Here is an 18076-nt window from a genome sequence, read left to right as displayed (position 1 = left end):
TGATGGAATGCTTCAAAATAGAACGTAATATTTAAAAATTAAATTGAATGTCTGTATGAATAAATCCGTTGTGCTGGACATGTGCATTCATGCGTGGGTGGTGGTAATTAAAGTACATTGTATATCAGGGCCTGCCAGCTACCGATAGATTAAGCTCCTCTTTCCAGTTGATACAGGTGGTCATGTGGCTAGCTTTGTATATGGATACAGCTTCTAGCCATTTTAGATGCTCCAGGCTTTGTTGAATTCTGCTTCGATGTCAGGATCACCTGCATAAGTGATCAAGGCAGTGGTGTGTTGCAAATGCTGGAGGTTTGCTTGGTGCTCCCGTATTCTGGTATTTAAGGAGAGCTTGGTGGAACCAATATACATATATGTATAAGGTCCTTGTCCCATCTGCTGTCCTTAAGTGGGATGGAGTAAACAACAGAAAGCCTATTACGATTGAACAGTCTTTACAGTTTCTGAGGATGTCGAAGATCGTCGGATATCTCCTATATGCTATCTGCATTTGTTGTTTGTTGGCGATCTGTGTACACCACTTTAATATATGTGTTAAATGTGATCGGACACGTGTTTGATTGCCTGAGTCGGTGCTGGTCTTTGCATGCATGGTGGGTGTGCATTATGAGCAGTAATGTCGGTTAATCAAACAGTGAGTCAGAGTTGGGTATCCGTGCCTATGGAAATGGCAGAGTTTTGGCAGAAAAGCATGTCATTGTTAATGGTGTTTTCGAAAACAAGACTTTAACTCTATGATGATATTTTGGTATACTTGTGAAATTCTGTGGGTCATCTGAAAACGAAAATTTGCAGTTTGAGAGAAGACATATTACAGATCATCAATCCATCAAAATTGGCAGATTATTATCTCCATATATTGTATGTGGCCAGCAGCAAATAATATAATGAATAAAAATACATAAATTATGTCAGGTCTGCCAAGCACTCCAAAATGTCCTGTACAGAATATTGTTAAGCCAAACTGACAGTTTTTGCCTCTCCACGGCATCAACTGACTGCAATAAATTAATCAAATGTCATGCAGATGAAAAAAATGGGAGGAGTGCATACAGACACAATCACAATTGTTTAAGGCATGGATCCAACTTTGTGTTATTTCAGGAAGGACAAGATGTAAAGGAATAAAGTCTTGCTGGTTATCATATTCCAAGTCAATATCTATCAGTTTGGGCAGCAACACATTCAAAATATTTGCGTCAAAGTTGACACACTCAGTTTTATTACGCTTTCTATATAATCTGCATCGTTCAGCATTAGTTATTTTTCTGATTCCTTTTCAATTTTTCTTTCCAATGATACAAACAGAAATGTAAGTAATGTGTATTTCCTTTGCAATTTCTTCAACATTATGAAAATTTTTTTCAACCCGCACTGTTATCAGCTTATAACTTTACAAATTCTATTTTATTGGTTATTATTACTAAATAATATTGTATATTCTGTTGTACTGTACAAATTGACACAAATTTCAATGTCCTATCTCTTTGCCATCCAAAGTTCTGCAGCCCAAACACACACACCACGTCACTATTTCAAGTGTTCACATGCAACTGCTTTCCCCTCCTTCACACAGCTGCACACCCCCACTACCTACAATTTTAAATATGGATGTAATACAGTTCAACAAAATTTAAATTGTTACATTATCATTCATTGTTTACGAGATGTAAGCACGACAAATCTTGCCATCTGTTGGGTTGCTCCAGTTTTCGTAGACCTCCCTATAATGAACCAAATTTAAAGACATGTTCAGATCAAAAAGAAGAGAGAATCAGACGATTCTGCAATATTTGCAAATTCCAAGACTTTTTCTGCCAAAAATGTTATCCCCTGACTTTCCAAGTCTGTACAAACCCTGTATAAGAGTATTTAAAACTCTTTCAAAAAACTTTTAAGACTATTATGAATCCCAAAATCTCTATTATGATTTATGATTAAAATTATGATTGTACTTAAATTATTCTAGTTATTCTTGAAATTTTCCTGAACTAACTAAATATATCTAATATTATAAATAAAAATTGTTGAAATATAGTCTTTAATGATAAAGAAATTCTTACTGTTTTTCTAATGTCCAAATTTCCTCACGAAGTTTTTGCTGTTCTTGTGAATTGCGCTGCCTTAGTTTAACTACTTTATTATTCAAATCTTCATAGCGTAAAAGTAAACTACTACTTTCATTTTCCATTTCCTTAAATTAAAAAACATACAATTATTTTCTGTAATTATCATTATTACTGTTACATAATATTATGCTTTATCACTTTAATCTAAAATAAAATATTAAAATTTTATACACAGTTATACAGACCTCAAATTATGCAAATAGATTATTCTGTAACTCACTACATAATTCAAATTTTTCACTTGTAGCCTAGCCTATCTTAGAATACCCTTACATAGCCTACATCTTTGTTGCAAACACAAACATAACAAAATTACACAAAGTTAAACTGAAAAGATGCAGCAGCCTATGTTGTCTAACTGCACAAACTTGCACATAATTTACTTTGTTTGCTTTGCATAAGTGCTATCCTTAAATTCTGTGTATGGTTGGAGATTTTTTGTCTAAGTGTGGATTTATGAAAGTCGTATTTCCATAAATAGAGATCTGTCTGTGCTTTATTATTACTCTGTTGGAATGTCTGGTTATCTAAAATATAAATTCCATAAATAAAAATTTGTCAATAAAAATTTTTCTATATCAAATAACTAATAATTATCAAGTAAATTTAACTTCATAATAGTAATTTCAGTTCAGTTAATAATGATGATTAAAAAACTGCCCAACTATATAACCAATAGTGTGGCTTTCAAAAAAATGGCTAATTATGTGGTACCAAGAATTAGGAATTATCCTAATGAGATTAGTCATTCACACATGGTTAACTACAAATTGTGGCAATAAAAATTTTAATTAAATTTCTATAGTAATAGAATAAAGTGCATCTATAGTAATAGAATAAAGTGAAATCATTGGCTAAAGCTGTGTGATAGTCTACCGCCAATATTAAAATTTACATTTTAAGTGCGGATTTACAAAGACTTTACAATATATATAGCAATAAAAATTATTTTATAGGTTATAAATAAATTAATGACTACCCGGAAACCAAGCTAAGAGTCCTTAATCTAACTTACAACTAGGAGTAACTTAAACTAACCGAATTTAGACTGAAAAAGATGGAACACAAGAATTAAAATACAAAGTTAAAAGGCACCTATATACTGACAATTGAAACAAAGCAAGAGAAAGCTAATTGCTATCTGTGCCCCTGGAGTGAGTGCTCTCAAAAGCCCTACTAAGGGATATGAATGCAAGTAATGATGGAACATTGTACGCGTGTGAATGAGTTGGTGCGGACGGTTGCAAGACCAGTTGTACCCTTCAAGAATAGCAGCTCTCATTAAGCTATCCCTAATGTGATTGTATCTATTGCAGCGAAAAACTAAGTGAAGTGGTATTTGGTCCTCTGGAATACCACAATCACATTGTGAATTGTCCCCAAGGTTAAATCTATGCAAGTATTGCTTAAAGTTGCCATGTCCTGTAAGTCAGGCTGTAACCAAGATAAAAGTGGCAAAGAATCGTAGTAGTATCAACCTTAGGGATGAAAGTGTAGGTGAACCTACCATGGTCCCTGCTGTCTTGCCAGAGAATGAAACTTTGCTTCTTGACGTAATTGTTGATGTACGAGGTAGAAATGTAACTAAAAGTACTAGTGACTGAAGACATTGCAGCTCGTTTGGCAAGACAGTCAGCAGTCTTGTTGCCGAGAACCGCTGCATGACCTGGGACCCATTGGAAATCTATTCTAGTATTTTTAAAACCGTGCCAGTAATTTTTAGTAATTCAAACACAAATCAATTATTGTATTTATTCAGACACTTGGCAAATCTCATCATTAAATTTTATTCAGTTGATACATGTTCATTGTATTTTTACGTTTCAGACATTCCTTGCCCCTCTTCAAAAAGTTGGCTGAAGAGGGGCAAGGAATGCCCGGAATGTGTAAAAATACATGAACACGCATCAACTGAATAAAATTTAATGATGAGATTTGCCAAGTATCTGAATAAATACAATAACTGATTTGTGTTCAAATTACTAAATCTATTCTAATGTTGTTGTCTAAGTGTCTAAAAATGTGGTGTATGAGATGGACGAGTTTTAAGTGGCTATCAGACTTCGCAATCTTGTGTAAAGCTACCCTACTGTCAGAATAAATGTGACAGTGTAAGTAGTGTCTTTTGTTCTTCCTACACCTAATGTGAATTAAGCTCATATAAATAGCTAAAGTTTCTACCTGTGCTATTGAGCAGTGTGTACCTAGACAAAAGCAAGCATTGTGAAGCTTGTGGCCTAAGTCAGAGTAAACTACAAAAGTGGCACCCACATCATCACCCATCTTGGAACCATCAGTGTAAATCCTAAGCATGGGATGATCACCTGGATCTTTGAAGTAAACGTCAGGGGCAAGCTGGTGGGAGGGATGGTAATCATAAAGTGGGAGGGTATTTTTGTCGATGCTGAATTTTTTGATATCATTGATCAAGGTCAAACGAGGGGGGGGGGATCTTACCTACTCTAATCATTTTGTCAACATCCAAGTCGCTATAATCTTGCCAGGGTAAGGTGACGAGATTTTCCTGCCAAATAATGCATTTAATTTCTAAGTTGATAGGGGTCAATCCTGACATTACCAAAAGGGCACTAATGAGTGTAGTCCTATAAGCCTTACAAATGCAGAGAGCTGCAATCTTTTGAACAGATAACAGTTTTTTACAGTTATGGACTTTGGCGGCCATGTGGCCCCAGAACTGTATGGCATAGAGGAGTGCTGACTGAATTGCACCCCTGTAAATAAGCTTAGTAGTGTTAGAGCCAAAAACCCATGTGTTCCTAGCAATACTAATGAGGGCATTGGCCATCTTTTTAGTTTGTCCATGATGTGTTTGATGTGGGGTGTGAAGTTAAGTCTCTCATCAAGAATAACACCTAAATATTTAATTTCCGTTGTTTGCTTTATTCTGTGAGCACCTATTTGAAGGGTAAGCTTCCTGACGAGTAGCACGTTTCTACCAACTATCATGCTTTTGCATTTGTCTGTGTTAATGAGTTGCCTATGCTTAATATGCCACTGATGAATGTTACTGAGAATGATGTTGCATATGTCCTGTAAGTGTTCACTGTTCCTGTGTGAAGCTAGGATAATTGTGTCATCCGCAAAGCCTTGTATGTGGCAGCCAGAAGGCAGGGTGTCATTTAAGTGCAGAATACAGTTATAAGCTATATTCCAGAGACCAGGACCAGACCTGGATTCCTGAGGACAGCCTTGAGTGATGAGTATGACTATGTTATTTTGTGTTGTATAAACACCTGGACTCCTGTCACTAAGACAGGACTGAAAAAGTTTGTAAAGATTTTGAGGGCAGTGATGAGCATGTAATGCGTATAAGTTAGAAGGCCACCAGGTGTGATCAAAAATGCCTCTAAAGTCAATAGAGATAATTGCAGTATGCTGATTGTTTTGTTTAGTCTGGTGGATTTAATTAACAACTTGGTGGATGGCATTTACAGTACCTTTATTTTTAGAGAAGCCAAATTGATTCTGATGCAGGGCTCTATGCTTGCATGGATGCTAAGTGATCCTATTAATCATTAGACTGTAATACTTTTCCCAGAATTGGGAGAAGGCAGATTGGCCTGAAATTATTTTTAAGTGTTAGCACTGGTGGATTTGGGAATCAATTTGACACTAGCCTTTTTCCACTGAGTAGGAAAAAGGCCAGTGTTCAAGCAGATATTGAAGAGAATTACAAACACTGTAGGATTGACCTCAAATGCGTGCTTTATCATCCTAGTGGTTATGCTGTCAAGACCTGGGGCTTTGTTATCGATGAGCGAACAGATGGCATTCAAAACCTTAATGTAGGTGAAGTTGTGGTCATTGTCCATATTAGATGGAGTGAGTGTAGAACTCCAGGTGACTGCTTGCGTATTGTCATCCTGCTGTGGGTCATCTGAAGGGTAAAGGCTGGTGAAGATATGCATGATAGTTTCTTTTGTGTTGTTGGTGTAGCAACCATCGGGGAGCTGGAGCTGGTGTTTTTCCTTACAAGCTAAGTAGTACAGTTCAGACCAGGGGTTGTGACCACAAGTGTTGGTACAGAAATCCTTCCAAGAGTTAGTCCTTGTTTTATTTATAAGGGTTTTGTAAGCAATGTGTTCGTGCCTGTACTGGTCTCTAAGTGTGACTTTAATGTTCTCTCATTCCTAAATTGCCTTTTTAATCTCCTAACAACTTTTTTCTTGTTTTCTAGCTGTGGTCCACCAAGGAACCTTTTTGTGTTTACAATGTTTGACCTCAGAGGCAATAACGTAAGAGTTAGTGATTGTATTTGTAAGCCTGGTGACAAGATTGTCTTAGAGTTGTGAAAATTAGCGTGATGTAAACGCTTTGTTTTCTTATACAAACAAGGATACCTTAGACAAGATTGTCTAAGGTGTCCTGAGTATAGTGACTGTAGTGAGGGATACCAGCCCAAATGTTATTGAAAGTGTTGCAGAATAATTGCCAGTTAGTGCGAGTATAATGCAAACTATGATTATTAGTATTACTAGTAGTGTTTAGTTTGGTGAAGATATACTTATGGTCACTGGCAGAATCTATGTCGGTAGTGTAACAGTGGTTGACTCTATGGGTGATGTGACTATTTCCTAATGTTAGGTCAATCCAACTTTCCTCCATGATACAGGAGTAGGTCAGAAAAATCCTGGTGTTAAAGTGAGTAACGTTGTGTTGGGCCATGGTTTCGTTAACTACATTACCCCTAGGGTCATCTTTTGGACTATAACAGGTTGCAGACTTGGCATTAAAGTATCCTCCTATTAGGATAGGTTTATCTTTGAGTTCAGGAGGTGATGATTGTCTTCAATAACTGTCTCAATGTTAGTGGTGTCTGGAATGTAGACAGAACATATGTAAAGGTGAGTGTTATTGTCTGTAACACAGACAATGGTAATGTTTTTGTTCCTGATGATAATACCAACCTTGATGTGATAGCCAGGGTCCTGAGCTGGTTCCAGTCATTGAACTGACTATCATGTTGTTAATAGTGTAGGGTTTATGGATCATGATTATGTCTGTATTGTGTACATTGAAAGTGTGAATGAGGAGGGAGCAGGCAGCTTTGCATTTCTGTGCATTAATCTGTATGAGTTTATAGCTGCCTGTGTTCGTATTTTGTAAGGGTGTATTATTCATAGCTGACCCTACTGGCAGCTTGTGTTTTCACGAATTTTGGTTATGGGGCACTGTTGAGAGAATGCATTATGTGCAGTCTTATGTTTTCTCCCTTCTGGTAGTGTGTTATTGGCCTTTGCACAATTAATGCAGCATGGTTCCTGACTGTGAATGCGGCAAACCTTGTAGCTGTGGTTGCCCATGCAGTGACTATTAAATCTACAGTGTTGTTTTTCTGTACATTTAATAGCTAGATGGCCATAACCACAGCATTTGTAACAGCATGTGAGAGGAATATAGTCATCTACAGCTATTGTTGCCCATTGCACACTAACATACTGCTGTTGAATTAATGTGTTCCTGATACTACGAGTTACCTGAAGGACAACATGCAATCTAAAAGTGTCTGTTATGTTGCGGTTTATTTTGGTTAGAACACAGCAAGTCTTGAAATTCCTGGAGTGTGAGTGTAATATTTATTGCAGAATTCTGGATGTGGAGTTCTTCTATAAAGGTGCTGGTGACAACATTTAACAGAATAAACTTAGATTGCTTGACTGCCAAGTATCTGATTTCTAACCTATCCATTAATGTTTTTACTGAGTTTGTGGCACCATTTTGTCACTGCCACTGTATTTAACTGAATGCAAACTCCCTTAGTCCTAAATTTCCTGAGTGCTTCAACTGAGATTCCTAACTGATAGATTTTATGTTTGTAGTGAGTGTTTGTCTTATTTCATCCTGAGTAATATTAATGTTTTCTTTTGAAAAAATGAGAACTGTGTGTGTGCCCGCACTGGACTGTGTATGCTTTTGAACTGTTTTCTGGATAATTTTGGTATTTGTTGTGTTAGCCCTTGCAGCAACCAGCATAAAAGGAGGTCAGTAAGTCAGAATAGTCTTTCGCAGGGTCCAATATTTTATCGACTTTGCTATCGACGAGAGAGCCAACCTCCTCAGAAACCTCCTGTTGAATACAACAGACACTATCAGCTAAGGATTTTGAAACTGCTTCGCTAATTAAACTATTCAACATATCAACAACATTGTTGGGATGATGAACCAATGCTCAGATAGTCTAATCTGCTAACAAGAAAAAGATCATTTGCAGCTTCACGAATTTTTCTGTTCTCTTTCCGAACAGAAGAGCTGCATTCTTCTGGACAGTTTCCCAAAATAATGTCCAAAAGTTCCCTAAGCTTTTTACAGATTGATGAGATGTCTGAGCATGGGCCCCTGACCCCAGTGTTTCCAGAACCAGATGGACACCGAAAAAGCTACGAAAATGGCTAGGCAGTTAAAACTGGCCTAGTAAGGCCTATGAACTCACAACTGAAAAGGCTGAAGAACAACTCAGAAAACCCTGAAAAACTAATGCAATGCAGTAAAATCAGAAAAACTATTTAACAGAGAAAAACCAAAATTATATGGGAAGTTAAACACCTGGAGACCTAACTGACTACAAAAAGAGAATTATCTAACTTAGATCTAAACTAAGATAAGACTAACTATCTGAAAAACATCCTAAAAACTAAAAAATTTACAAAGGCTAGTCAGAAACAAGAAAGTGATCGAGCGGAAGTTGAAAAAGAGTAAATTTATATCGATGAAATCAAAAAAAATCTAACTGTTTTTGCCTGGCAAAGCCAAAACAGAAACTGAGCTAGCTAAGCCTAACCACAAAGCCTAACTGAGAAACACGTGAAAATGAAAAATCTAGCCTATTGAGAACGAAAAACTGACTCAAAATCTAAGCAGTAATACAAATACTAACTATAGAGTTCATCTTTACTTCAACACCGGTTCTTCTCACTTCTGTAATCTGTTACCAGTGTGTTACGTGTAAAAAATACAGTGGGTGACAAACATTTTCAAATCAAAACTTCTTCCAAAACGTCAGACTATGAGGCGTTAAATATAATCAAAAATATTTTATTCTTGCGAGCGCTTTCGACGTAAATATGCAAGTCGTCTTCAGGCAATAATCGAATAAATCTCTCTATTCGATTTTGAATTGCCTGAAGACGACGTGCATATTTACGTCAAAAGCGCTCGCAAGAATAAAATATTTTTGACTATATTTAACGCCTCATAGTCTGAAGTTTTGGAAGAAGTTTTGATTGAGATAACTGTTGGCGTGACATCCAACCCCAGTACTTAATACTCCTAACATTTTCAAACTATCACAAAGTTCTTCTTCAGGTCAAATAAGTTTTGAATGCTTCAGAATGGAATGTAAAGATTTAAAACGAAATCGGATGTCATTTCGAAGAAATCCGTTTCGTCAGGCATGCGCAATTGCGTGCTGATGGATATAATTACAGGTCAATGGAGCTCCCTCCAGCCTTTTGCTCCTTAGGGATTTTTTGTTTACTTTGGTTCAAGATCAGGTACTACACCAACAAGTACTAGAAATGACCCATCTCATCTGTTATGATTCTATTTATACTTTTGATGGTATTGTTTACTGGCAGAAGAGAGGAGTACCCATGAGTAGCTCTGTGTCTGGAGACCTTTGTGAAATGGTCATTAACAACTTGAGTGCAAGGTCCTTCCATCATTCCTCCCAAACATCCTATTCCATAAGAGATACATTGACGACATTTTCTCACGTGGAGAGTAATACCAGATATGTCGTCTTTCGTGCAAGCTGTCAACGACAATCCATATGGTTTAACAGTAGGAATTGAGCAAGCTAGCAGCAAGGAGGTCCACTTTCTGGACATTAACATTAGAATGAAAGGATCCAACATACACACATCAGTGTACTGCAAGCCGTGTGCTACTTCTACGTACATACCAGTTGGTTTGTCTGACCCATTCTCATACATGACTGCAGCTTTTAACACTCTGGTCAAAAGGGCATTTTCACATTCATCCACCTCATAAGCCCTACCAGCTAAGTTAGCTTGAGTTAATAGCAACCAAACACAGGTACCCCACCCTAATGCACTGTTTGGTTGAGTGATATCACCGCTCACAACGTACTCCCACTGTGCATGATAGTGCTAACTTGGATCCTGACAGTCCAACATGTGTTCTCATCATGTTTAACCTGTATCTTAAAGCAGTGCATGCGAGGATTGCCAACAAATTGCGAATAACATACAAGAGATGTCCGACGATCTTTGACATCCTCGGAATGAAATAGACTCTCCGGATTGTATGAGACTTCCTGCTGTATACGCCATTCAACTTAAGGATAACAGATGGAGCAAGGACTTGTTATATATTAATTCTACCAAATGCTCCTTAAGTACGCAGGTAAGAGAACACCGAGCGGACATTCAACATGGACGACACACTACTGCACTTGCCATGTATGCATCTGATCCAGACATCGAGGCGGAGTTTGACAAGGCCAAAATTGTTGTCACCATGCTCCACCAGGACCATCTTAAATGGCTAAAAGCCATAGCCATTTACAAAGCCGACCAACAGACCACCTGCATCAACCTGAAGGAGGAGCTTAGTCTGTCACTAGCCTGGCAGACCCGTATAGATATCGACCTGTAATTATATCCATCAGCACATGATCGCACATGCCTGGTGAAATGGATTTCATTGAAATGACATTCAATTTTGTTTTAAATCTTTACATTCCATTCTGAAGCATTCCAAATCTATTTGACCTGAAGAAGAACTTTGCAATAGTTTGAAAATGTTTGTCACCCACTGTATTTTTTACATGTAACACACTGGTAACAGGTTACAGAAGTGAAGACAAATACTAACTAAAATGACAAAAAACCAGCAGTAAAAACACTCAATAGAGCCCAACAAACACAAAAGTAGACCTCAGCAAAAAGCTCACCAACACAGGCAAGAAGCAGGCAGAGAAATCCGGTACATTGATATAATAAATTATATCAAGTAAATCATATTGAAATAGTAATATGTGAATAAAGAAATAAATAAATCAAAATGATTCACAAAATTATATAATGATTATTCACATATAAATATTAAATGTATAATGTATTTTCAATTAAAGATATACATAATTCAGATATCATTAATAATGGTTTTGTTCAAAATATTTTTGAAAATTTTAACTTGATTTTAAAATTTAATTGCATACTCAAAATTGAATTTATATTTATAGATCTTAACAAAACAGATTATATATATGTAATCCTCTTTGCATGTTTTGAAAAGAAAATATACACAACATATATGTGTATGCATTTTTTCAAATGTAATGTTAAAAAGCTGGTAATTTAAAATATTAAAAATTCAATTAAACCAAATAAAGTATATAATTGTATAAGAAATATAAATGATAATTTAAAATAGTTTATCTTTAAATCAATTCAATAATTTAAATATCAAAACTGAAATAGCCAAGGCAGTTTACTGCTCTGAAATCTGGAATCAAGTCTAGGCAAGCAATTTCAAGAATTTTTCATAGGCAATCTGTCCCAGATATGTCAGGGTCATTTCTCACTATAAATCTGGCTGAATTCAATCAATATAATATTGTTTATTTTTAAAATTAAAATTGAAGACCAAGTATAGATGAATGGTATGGTATGAATGGAAAAGAAAGATAACATCTATAGTGTTATCAGCTCTGATTTTAAGTGTTGTTTTTAGTCAGATGTTTTTCATTGTTTTTAAAGAAATTTTTTAAAATTTTGGTGGCCAAAGAGCCTACAAAGAAAGGTCAGTTGTCAAAAGTTGTATTCCAGAACAATGAAAGTGAATAAATGTAACTGTTTTTCCAACAGACTTGATCTTCATTTTTAATTTTAAACTTAATCACTATCTGGCAAAAAATTTTTAAAACTAAAAATATTGTTTATTTGATAAATACCTGTCTTCTAGCATCCTGTAACTTTTGTTGTTGTTCCAGTTTTGTTTCAAAAACTTGTAGTGATAAATGCAATTCAGCATTTTGCATAGCCAACTGAAAAAAAATTAAGGAAATATCAATATTATATTTTATGGTATCATCTCTAAAATATATCTGTACTAAATCTTCACATAATATCTGAAAAATAAATATTTTATTATATTAAAATAATGTATAACATAAAATGAAAATATTTCAAAAAGAGCTTTAAAGTTTTCAAAATTATAAATGCTCTTATGGAAAACTTCATAATAAATCATTTAAGAAGACTATCATTAGGTCTGTACTTTAAAAAACTATTTTGAATAAAATTTAATATTGTATAATAGTTAAATTATCAAAACATTTAACCAAAAAAAAAAACTAAGACTGATTATATTAATTTAAAATACTAGAAATTAAGTATTATACATGTACTATTTACTCAGCTTATATAATATACTGTATATCAGGTTGTAAAGGTAAAATTTAGGCATTTCAATTTTTTTCTATAAATGAATAGAAAAAATGCTCTAAAACATTTGATGTAAAGATAAGTTGAGTAAAAAAGAGTAGTTCATTACATATTTCATTGGAAATAGATGCATCAGCAATATATGACTATATGAAATTTCAAAAGAGCACATTCTTGTGATGATGTTCCATCACTTCAAAAGTGCCACAATGCAATGAAGGCTCAAGATCTCAGCTGCAAAGTGTTGGTTAAAGCGTTTGTGGGTGAAAAAAGGTCAACCAGTTTTGCAAATGTCAAAGGGCCAATAGTGCAGAATAAGGAGATGATCTATGTTTGGTATGATAATGATGAAACTGCTTTCAACCAACATCACTGTTATGAAAGAACTCTACTATGAACAACTGGATCATTTGAACATCAAGATCAAAGAACTTCATCCAAAAGTTCACAAAGTCCTATACTGTCACAACAACATGCAACACACAGAGTGATGATGATCTTAGAGAAGCTGGTATGGGCTGAGAAGTTCTGCTTCATCCACCTTACAGCCCAGATTTAACACCAAACAACTATCATCTATTTTGCACCCTGCAGAACCATACTGCCAATATATAGTTCATTGACACTTGAGACTTTCTTCATAGAAAAACCTCAGTTATTCATGCTCATAAGATTAAAAGTTTGTAGCATGATTGATGTTGATGGTGATTACCTATCAAGCTGAAGTGTAACTGTTGTTAAGTTAATTGTCAATAAAGTTTTTCCCAATATGTCTAAATTTCACCTTTACAACCTGATAAAATTAATACTTACATATATAAAAATAACCAATTTTTACTATACACAAAATTTATTTAGTTGCAGAGAATTCCCAAAAATTGTTAATTATTCAGGAAATTCAATAGAGAAAACTTCAGTTTGAAATTATTAACATGAAAAAGATTTACGAATATAAATTTTTAGTTAAAAATTTAGTTACTAAAGATGTTCTGGTAAGAAAGGAGAATTTACAATCTTTTAAGAATAAATAAAATTAATTTTATTTTTTTATTTTGTTTTTAGAAATTCCTANTGTCATTTTAGAAACATTTTAAAAAGTAGGCAAAGCCAAACCGCTTTGGATAGATATTTTACCAAACAACCTCTATCCAGTGAAAGTGCTGGTGGAAGTGAAGGAAAGAAAGTAAAAAGCAGTGAATAAAAAATAAAAAAATATATATATATTTGATACTAAAACTTGTATATATATAAAACAAAAAAGTTAAAAAATTAGTGTTAAGTTATTTTTAAGTTATTGTTACATTATATTACGCAAGTTAAGTTTAGTATCATTTCCCTTCTCGCGCCACCAGTTTAAACCTCCACCATCGTCTATCCTCAAAGGTAAACCGCAAATAAAACTACATTTTTTTTTATCAATTATTATTCTATTACAGTTATTTATACATTTACAACTACAAAATGCATTTTTCAGTGTTTTCCTTACTATAGTTATTATTATTTTTTTTTAATGTATTACTTAGCTTTAATTTGAGTGTGTTTTTCGTGTTGGAACGAATTATTTGGTTTTACATGTGGGGAAAATGATTCACCTTATGACATTTTTATGATACGATCTCAGTGTCGGAACGGATTAATTTTGTATGCTGAGGTACCACTGTAATCTAAAGTTGCAAAGAAACCTGGTAAGTGAAATAAAATAATCATTTACAATGATTTAGTTAATCATTTCTTTTTGTTAACCCTTAAGTACTATAGATAATAATAGTGACATAAATACTATGGAGGGGTCTTCCAGACCTCTGCTTTTTAATAATATGAAATTACTCTTTTGTTCAGCTTCTTATGAATTCCTAGAACTTTGTATGATTATAGATGAGTTTAAAATCCAAATTAAAAATATTAAAAAAAAATTAAGACTCTCAACTCTAAGGGGATAAAAAAAAATAGACAAAAATAGCAAGAAATTTATTTTTACTTTTTTGTAATTTAAATTTTTAGAGAATCTTTTAAAGAAATTTTTTTTACACATTTTTAACATCAATGAAGAAAAGTTTAAAACCCAATATTCTTTCACTGCAGTTTTAAATGTTTAATGAAATAACTTCAGAAATTTCAAAGAAAAGATTTGTACACAATGATGTCATGACTTATGCCATTTTTCTTTCAAATATCACACACATTTTTATTACACAACACAACACACATTGAAAAACAATTTTTTCAATGTGTGTTGTGTTGACACAATTCTTTTTTTCAAAACTTAAAAGAAATTAATATTTCTTTTCTTGTTCTTTTTATTAGGAAACTACTCTGAGTATGCAAGCACTACATGCACACCTTTTCAGAGCACCCCAAGCAAATTGGAACTGCTGACATGAATATCTTGTTTTTTGTTTGCTGAACAGTTCTCTCTCTTATAGGTGAGTCTCCTTTATATATGCAGTATTCTCTTGATGCAGAAACCCAGCTCTTTTAGATGTCCAATGTAGAGTCTGCATAGCACGTGAGGATTGGTAAGGCTACTTGCCACCAATTTCAGAAAAATGAAGCCTTGTCATCAATTCTGCTTTTGAATAGGCTTGATGTAACATATATGAGTTTACACCACAAGTAACATCCACCAGTGTAGGAAAAAAAAAAGCTAATGGCCACCTTCTTGTCTGGCAACCTGATGAGTAGTTGACATATTTTTGATCAAGACCATCCATCCTGCTTTTAGTGGTGTTGTAAAACACGATTATCTCAGCTTTCCTGTCTCTTTATCATTGTTTATGGAGTGGTGCATTGAGGAAACCAGTATCACAGCTTTGTACTTGTTTGGGTACAAAAGAAACAATTGTTGTGCCTTTGATAAAGCAATAAATGGTTAACTTATCTTCACACATAAATAAAAAAATCATGCCTTTAAAAGATCCAGTAATGAATTTAATAAAATAATAACGTTTAAATTTTTTAATTTTTGTATTAGTGTTCTATTCTATTGTAACTGATGAAGATCAGTAAAACTGATCGAAAATGTTATTATTTTATTAAATTACTGGATCTTTTAAAGGTGTGATTTTTTTATCTATTTTTATCCAGTTTGTTCAAAATATATAGTCACACATAAATGGTGATTTAATTGAAAAGAAACTAATGTGGAATTTCATTTCTTCAAGCTTCCAACATATGAAAAATCCTTTTTTGAAAGTTCTTTCACTAATTCTATTGATGTATATCAGTTATATCCAGTAATATTTCTTCAAATGTTCTCAATAGGTTTCACCAACCTCACCACAGCTTGCTAAGAGATTTTTCATAATCTGACAGTTTTCGAATCATTGCCTCTGCCAGAACCAACATACGTGTTATTCAAATAGTTTTTTCATGTATCAGTCAAACACTGAATTTTCAATATGTCTTTGGATTGTTTATTTGGCTTGTACATCCTAAACATGCACCTTCCTCAAAAAGATACAAGCATTTCATCCACACAGACTGATGCACCTAATGTAGTAGCAAAGTTGGCTATTTTCAACGAATCATTGAAATATTGCTGAAATTGCTGCTGCTTTATCTTCTTTTTTCTTCTCAATCATCATGTCAAATTCTAATGCAAAGAGTAAAAACAAAAACCTTTCTTTAGAAACAGTATATTGAAGAATGTAATTGCCTGTTCCATCTGTTGCAAACAAGCTATGAATTGACTCATTTTCTGATTTGAAAATAGCTGTATATACCAACAATCTACTCAATGCATTCAGTTCAACTGAGTCAACATCTTGAAGATAAGATAAATTTTTTCAACATATTTTACTCTAAGTTTAGCTATTTTTACATTTGTTCACAGAATAATTTTATCAAGATAAGTCTGGGTGAATAGAAAACCCCATACTTTCACAACATCAGAATTTTCCGTCTTTTAGATGTTGGTCACAATCCAGGCAATTTCAAGACCATATTATGTTTCCTTGTTCTTACATTTTTTTCTGGTTGACATTTCCTCCATTTGAAATATCCATTTTTTTCCATTCAAATAATCCTCCTCTAGATCACGTTCATTCCTATCAAATTCTTGTTCTGAATCCATGTCATGATTGCTAAAAATTTCAAAATCGAGATCATTGTCACTATCATCAAAATCTTCACAGAAGAATTTTTCTAATTCTTGAAAATTGGGACCCCATTGTATGTAAAATATGTTATATAAAAGATCCCACTTTTCAATCTGTAAAATTCTGGAACAAGTCAACAAAACACACGTAACTACTACGATATGTCTCTGCAACCACTCACTGTGGAAAAACTTAATAACATTGCAATGACTAATTGGAACTCCATGTGACCTTCCATGAGACTCTCAATTTAATAGACTAATCAGGAAAAGAAATGTTTGTTATTGCCAAAAGTTCATTAAATTTATTGTGTTTAAAAACATGTAATAACAAATTTATAATGTACAGGATGCATTAAAATGTTATTATATTTAAACACAATTAAAATATTATTATGATGTTCATCAAGTGCACTATCCACAAATAAAAAAAACGGTTATAAATCATTAGTTTAGAACAAACACTTTTGTCCATTAAATCCAAAGTCCAATGAACTGAAGTCCATTAAATTGAGGGTCTACTGTAGATATATAATTACAAAATAAAATGGAGATTAATATATTGCATTCATTTTCCTTTTATAACAGAATTTAATGAAACAAGTTCTAAAAAGTTATCTAACCAAAATGTATTTTTGATATTAAAACACTTAATTTAAATTTATTATTTTTCTTGTATTATTATACATTACAACTAAGCTCATTATAGTTCAACTGCATTTAGACATATTACAAAATAATCTGCATGACAATTACATTATATCTTATATGATAAAATCATTAAAACAATTATTTTTATAACTGAAATAAATAAACCTTTTAAAGTATTAAAAACTTACTCCTTTTTTCAAATTTTGTTGTTCTAACAATAAATTTTCATTCTTAACCGTTATATCTTTTATCCTTGTTTCACTGTCAAGTAATTTTGGATTGATATTTTCAATCCACACATTATATTGCAGAGAATTAGCAGAAGGATTGAATTCAAATTCTGGAAGTTCCACTTTGTAATAATTTTTTACTTCCATTCTGAACTGTTGGTATATTTTGTTAAATTCAGAACATTTATTTTGGACCTAAATATAAATAAAATATTGATATGAATCTAGCTAAAATGAATGCACGTAGGTGAAATCTATTCAATTGGGACATAAATATGAGAGTATTTAGGTAGTCTCTAGCTTTACATACATAAAAACACGAAGACCAAACTTTTATGTATGTTTATGCTTTGTCTGTCTTACTACTGTTTTTCAATTACTCGAATTTTCACCATTTTTTTGCGGAATTTTAACGCGAATTTGCCCTTTTCCCCGATAAAAAAATAACAATAAATATCGCTTAGCAATCTACTACACGAATAATTATTAAATAATTAGTGATTTCTATTTTAATAACCA

General features: G+C 33.5%; 1 protein-coding gene across 1 annotated transcript; it reads right to left on the bottom strand.

Annotated features, from left to right (window-relative positions):
- Positions 1 to 2077: 2077 nt before the first annotated feature.
- LOC111613147 lies at positions 2078 to 17755 on the bottom strand. The gene is made up of 3 exons (XM_023354462.1): positions 17516 to 17755; positions 12088 to 12180; positions 2078 to 2215 (listed from the first exon to the last, which is right to left on the bottom strand). Exons 1-3 carry the CDS (start codon positions 17702 to 17704, stop codon positions 2081 to 2083), a joined length of 417 nt encoding a protein of 138 aa, XP_023210230.1. The 5' UTR covers positions 17705 to 17755; the 3' UTR covers positions 2078 to 2080.
- Between the last annotated feature and the right edge of the window lie 321 nt (positions 17756 to 18076).

Source organism: Centruroides sculpturatus, unplaced genomic scaffold, assembly GCF_000671375.1.
Source record: "Centruroides sculpturatus isolate CEXI.00-Female unplaced genomic scaffold, Cexi_2.0 scaffold1663, whole genome shotgun sequence".
NCBI lineage: Eukaryota > Metazoa > Arthropoda > Arachnida > Scorpiones > Buthidae > Centruroides > Centruroides sculpturatus.
Note: the sequence above shows the minus strand (reverse complement) of the source record. Positions and strands in the feature narration are given on the sequence as shown.

Coding starts and splice junctions, on each gene's coding strand:
- LOC111613147 (XM_023354462.1), bottom strand. CDS start 17,704: ATGGAAGTAAAAAATTATTACAAAGTGGAACTTCCAGAATTTGAATTC. Junction 12,181..17,515: donor AACAAAATTTGAAAAAAGGA/GTAAGTTTTTAA, acceptor ATTTTTTTTCAG/TTGGCTATGCAAAATGCTGA. Junction 2,216..12,087: donor TACAGGATGCTAGAAGACAG/GTATTTATCAAA, acceptor TTTTAATTTAAG/GAAATGGAAAATGAAAGTAG.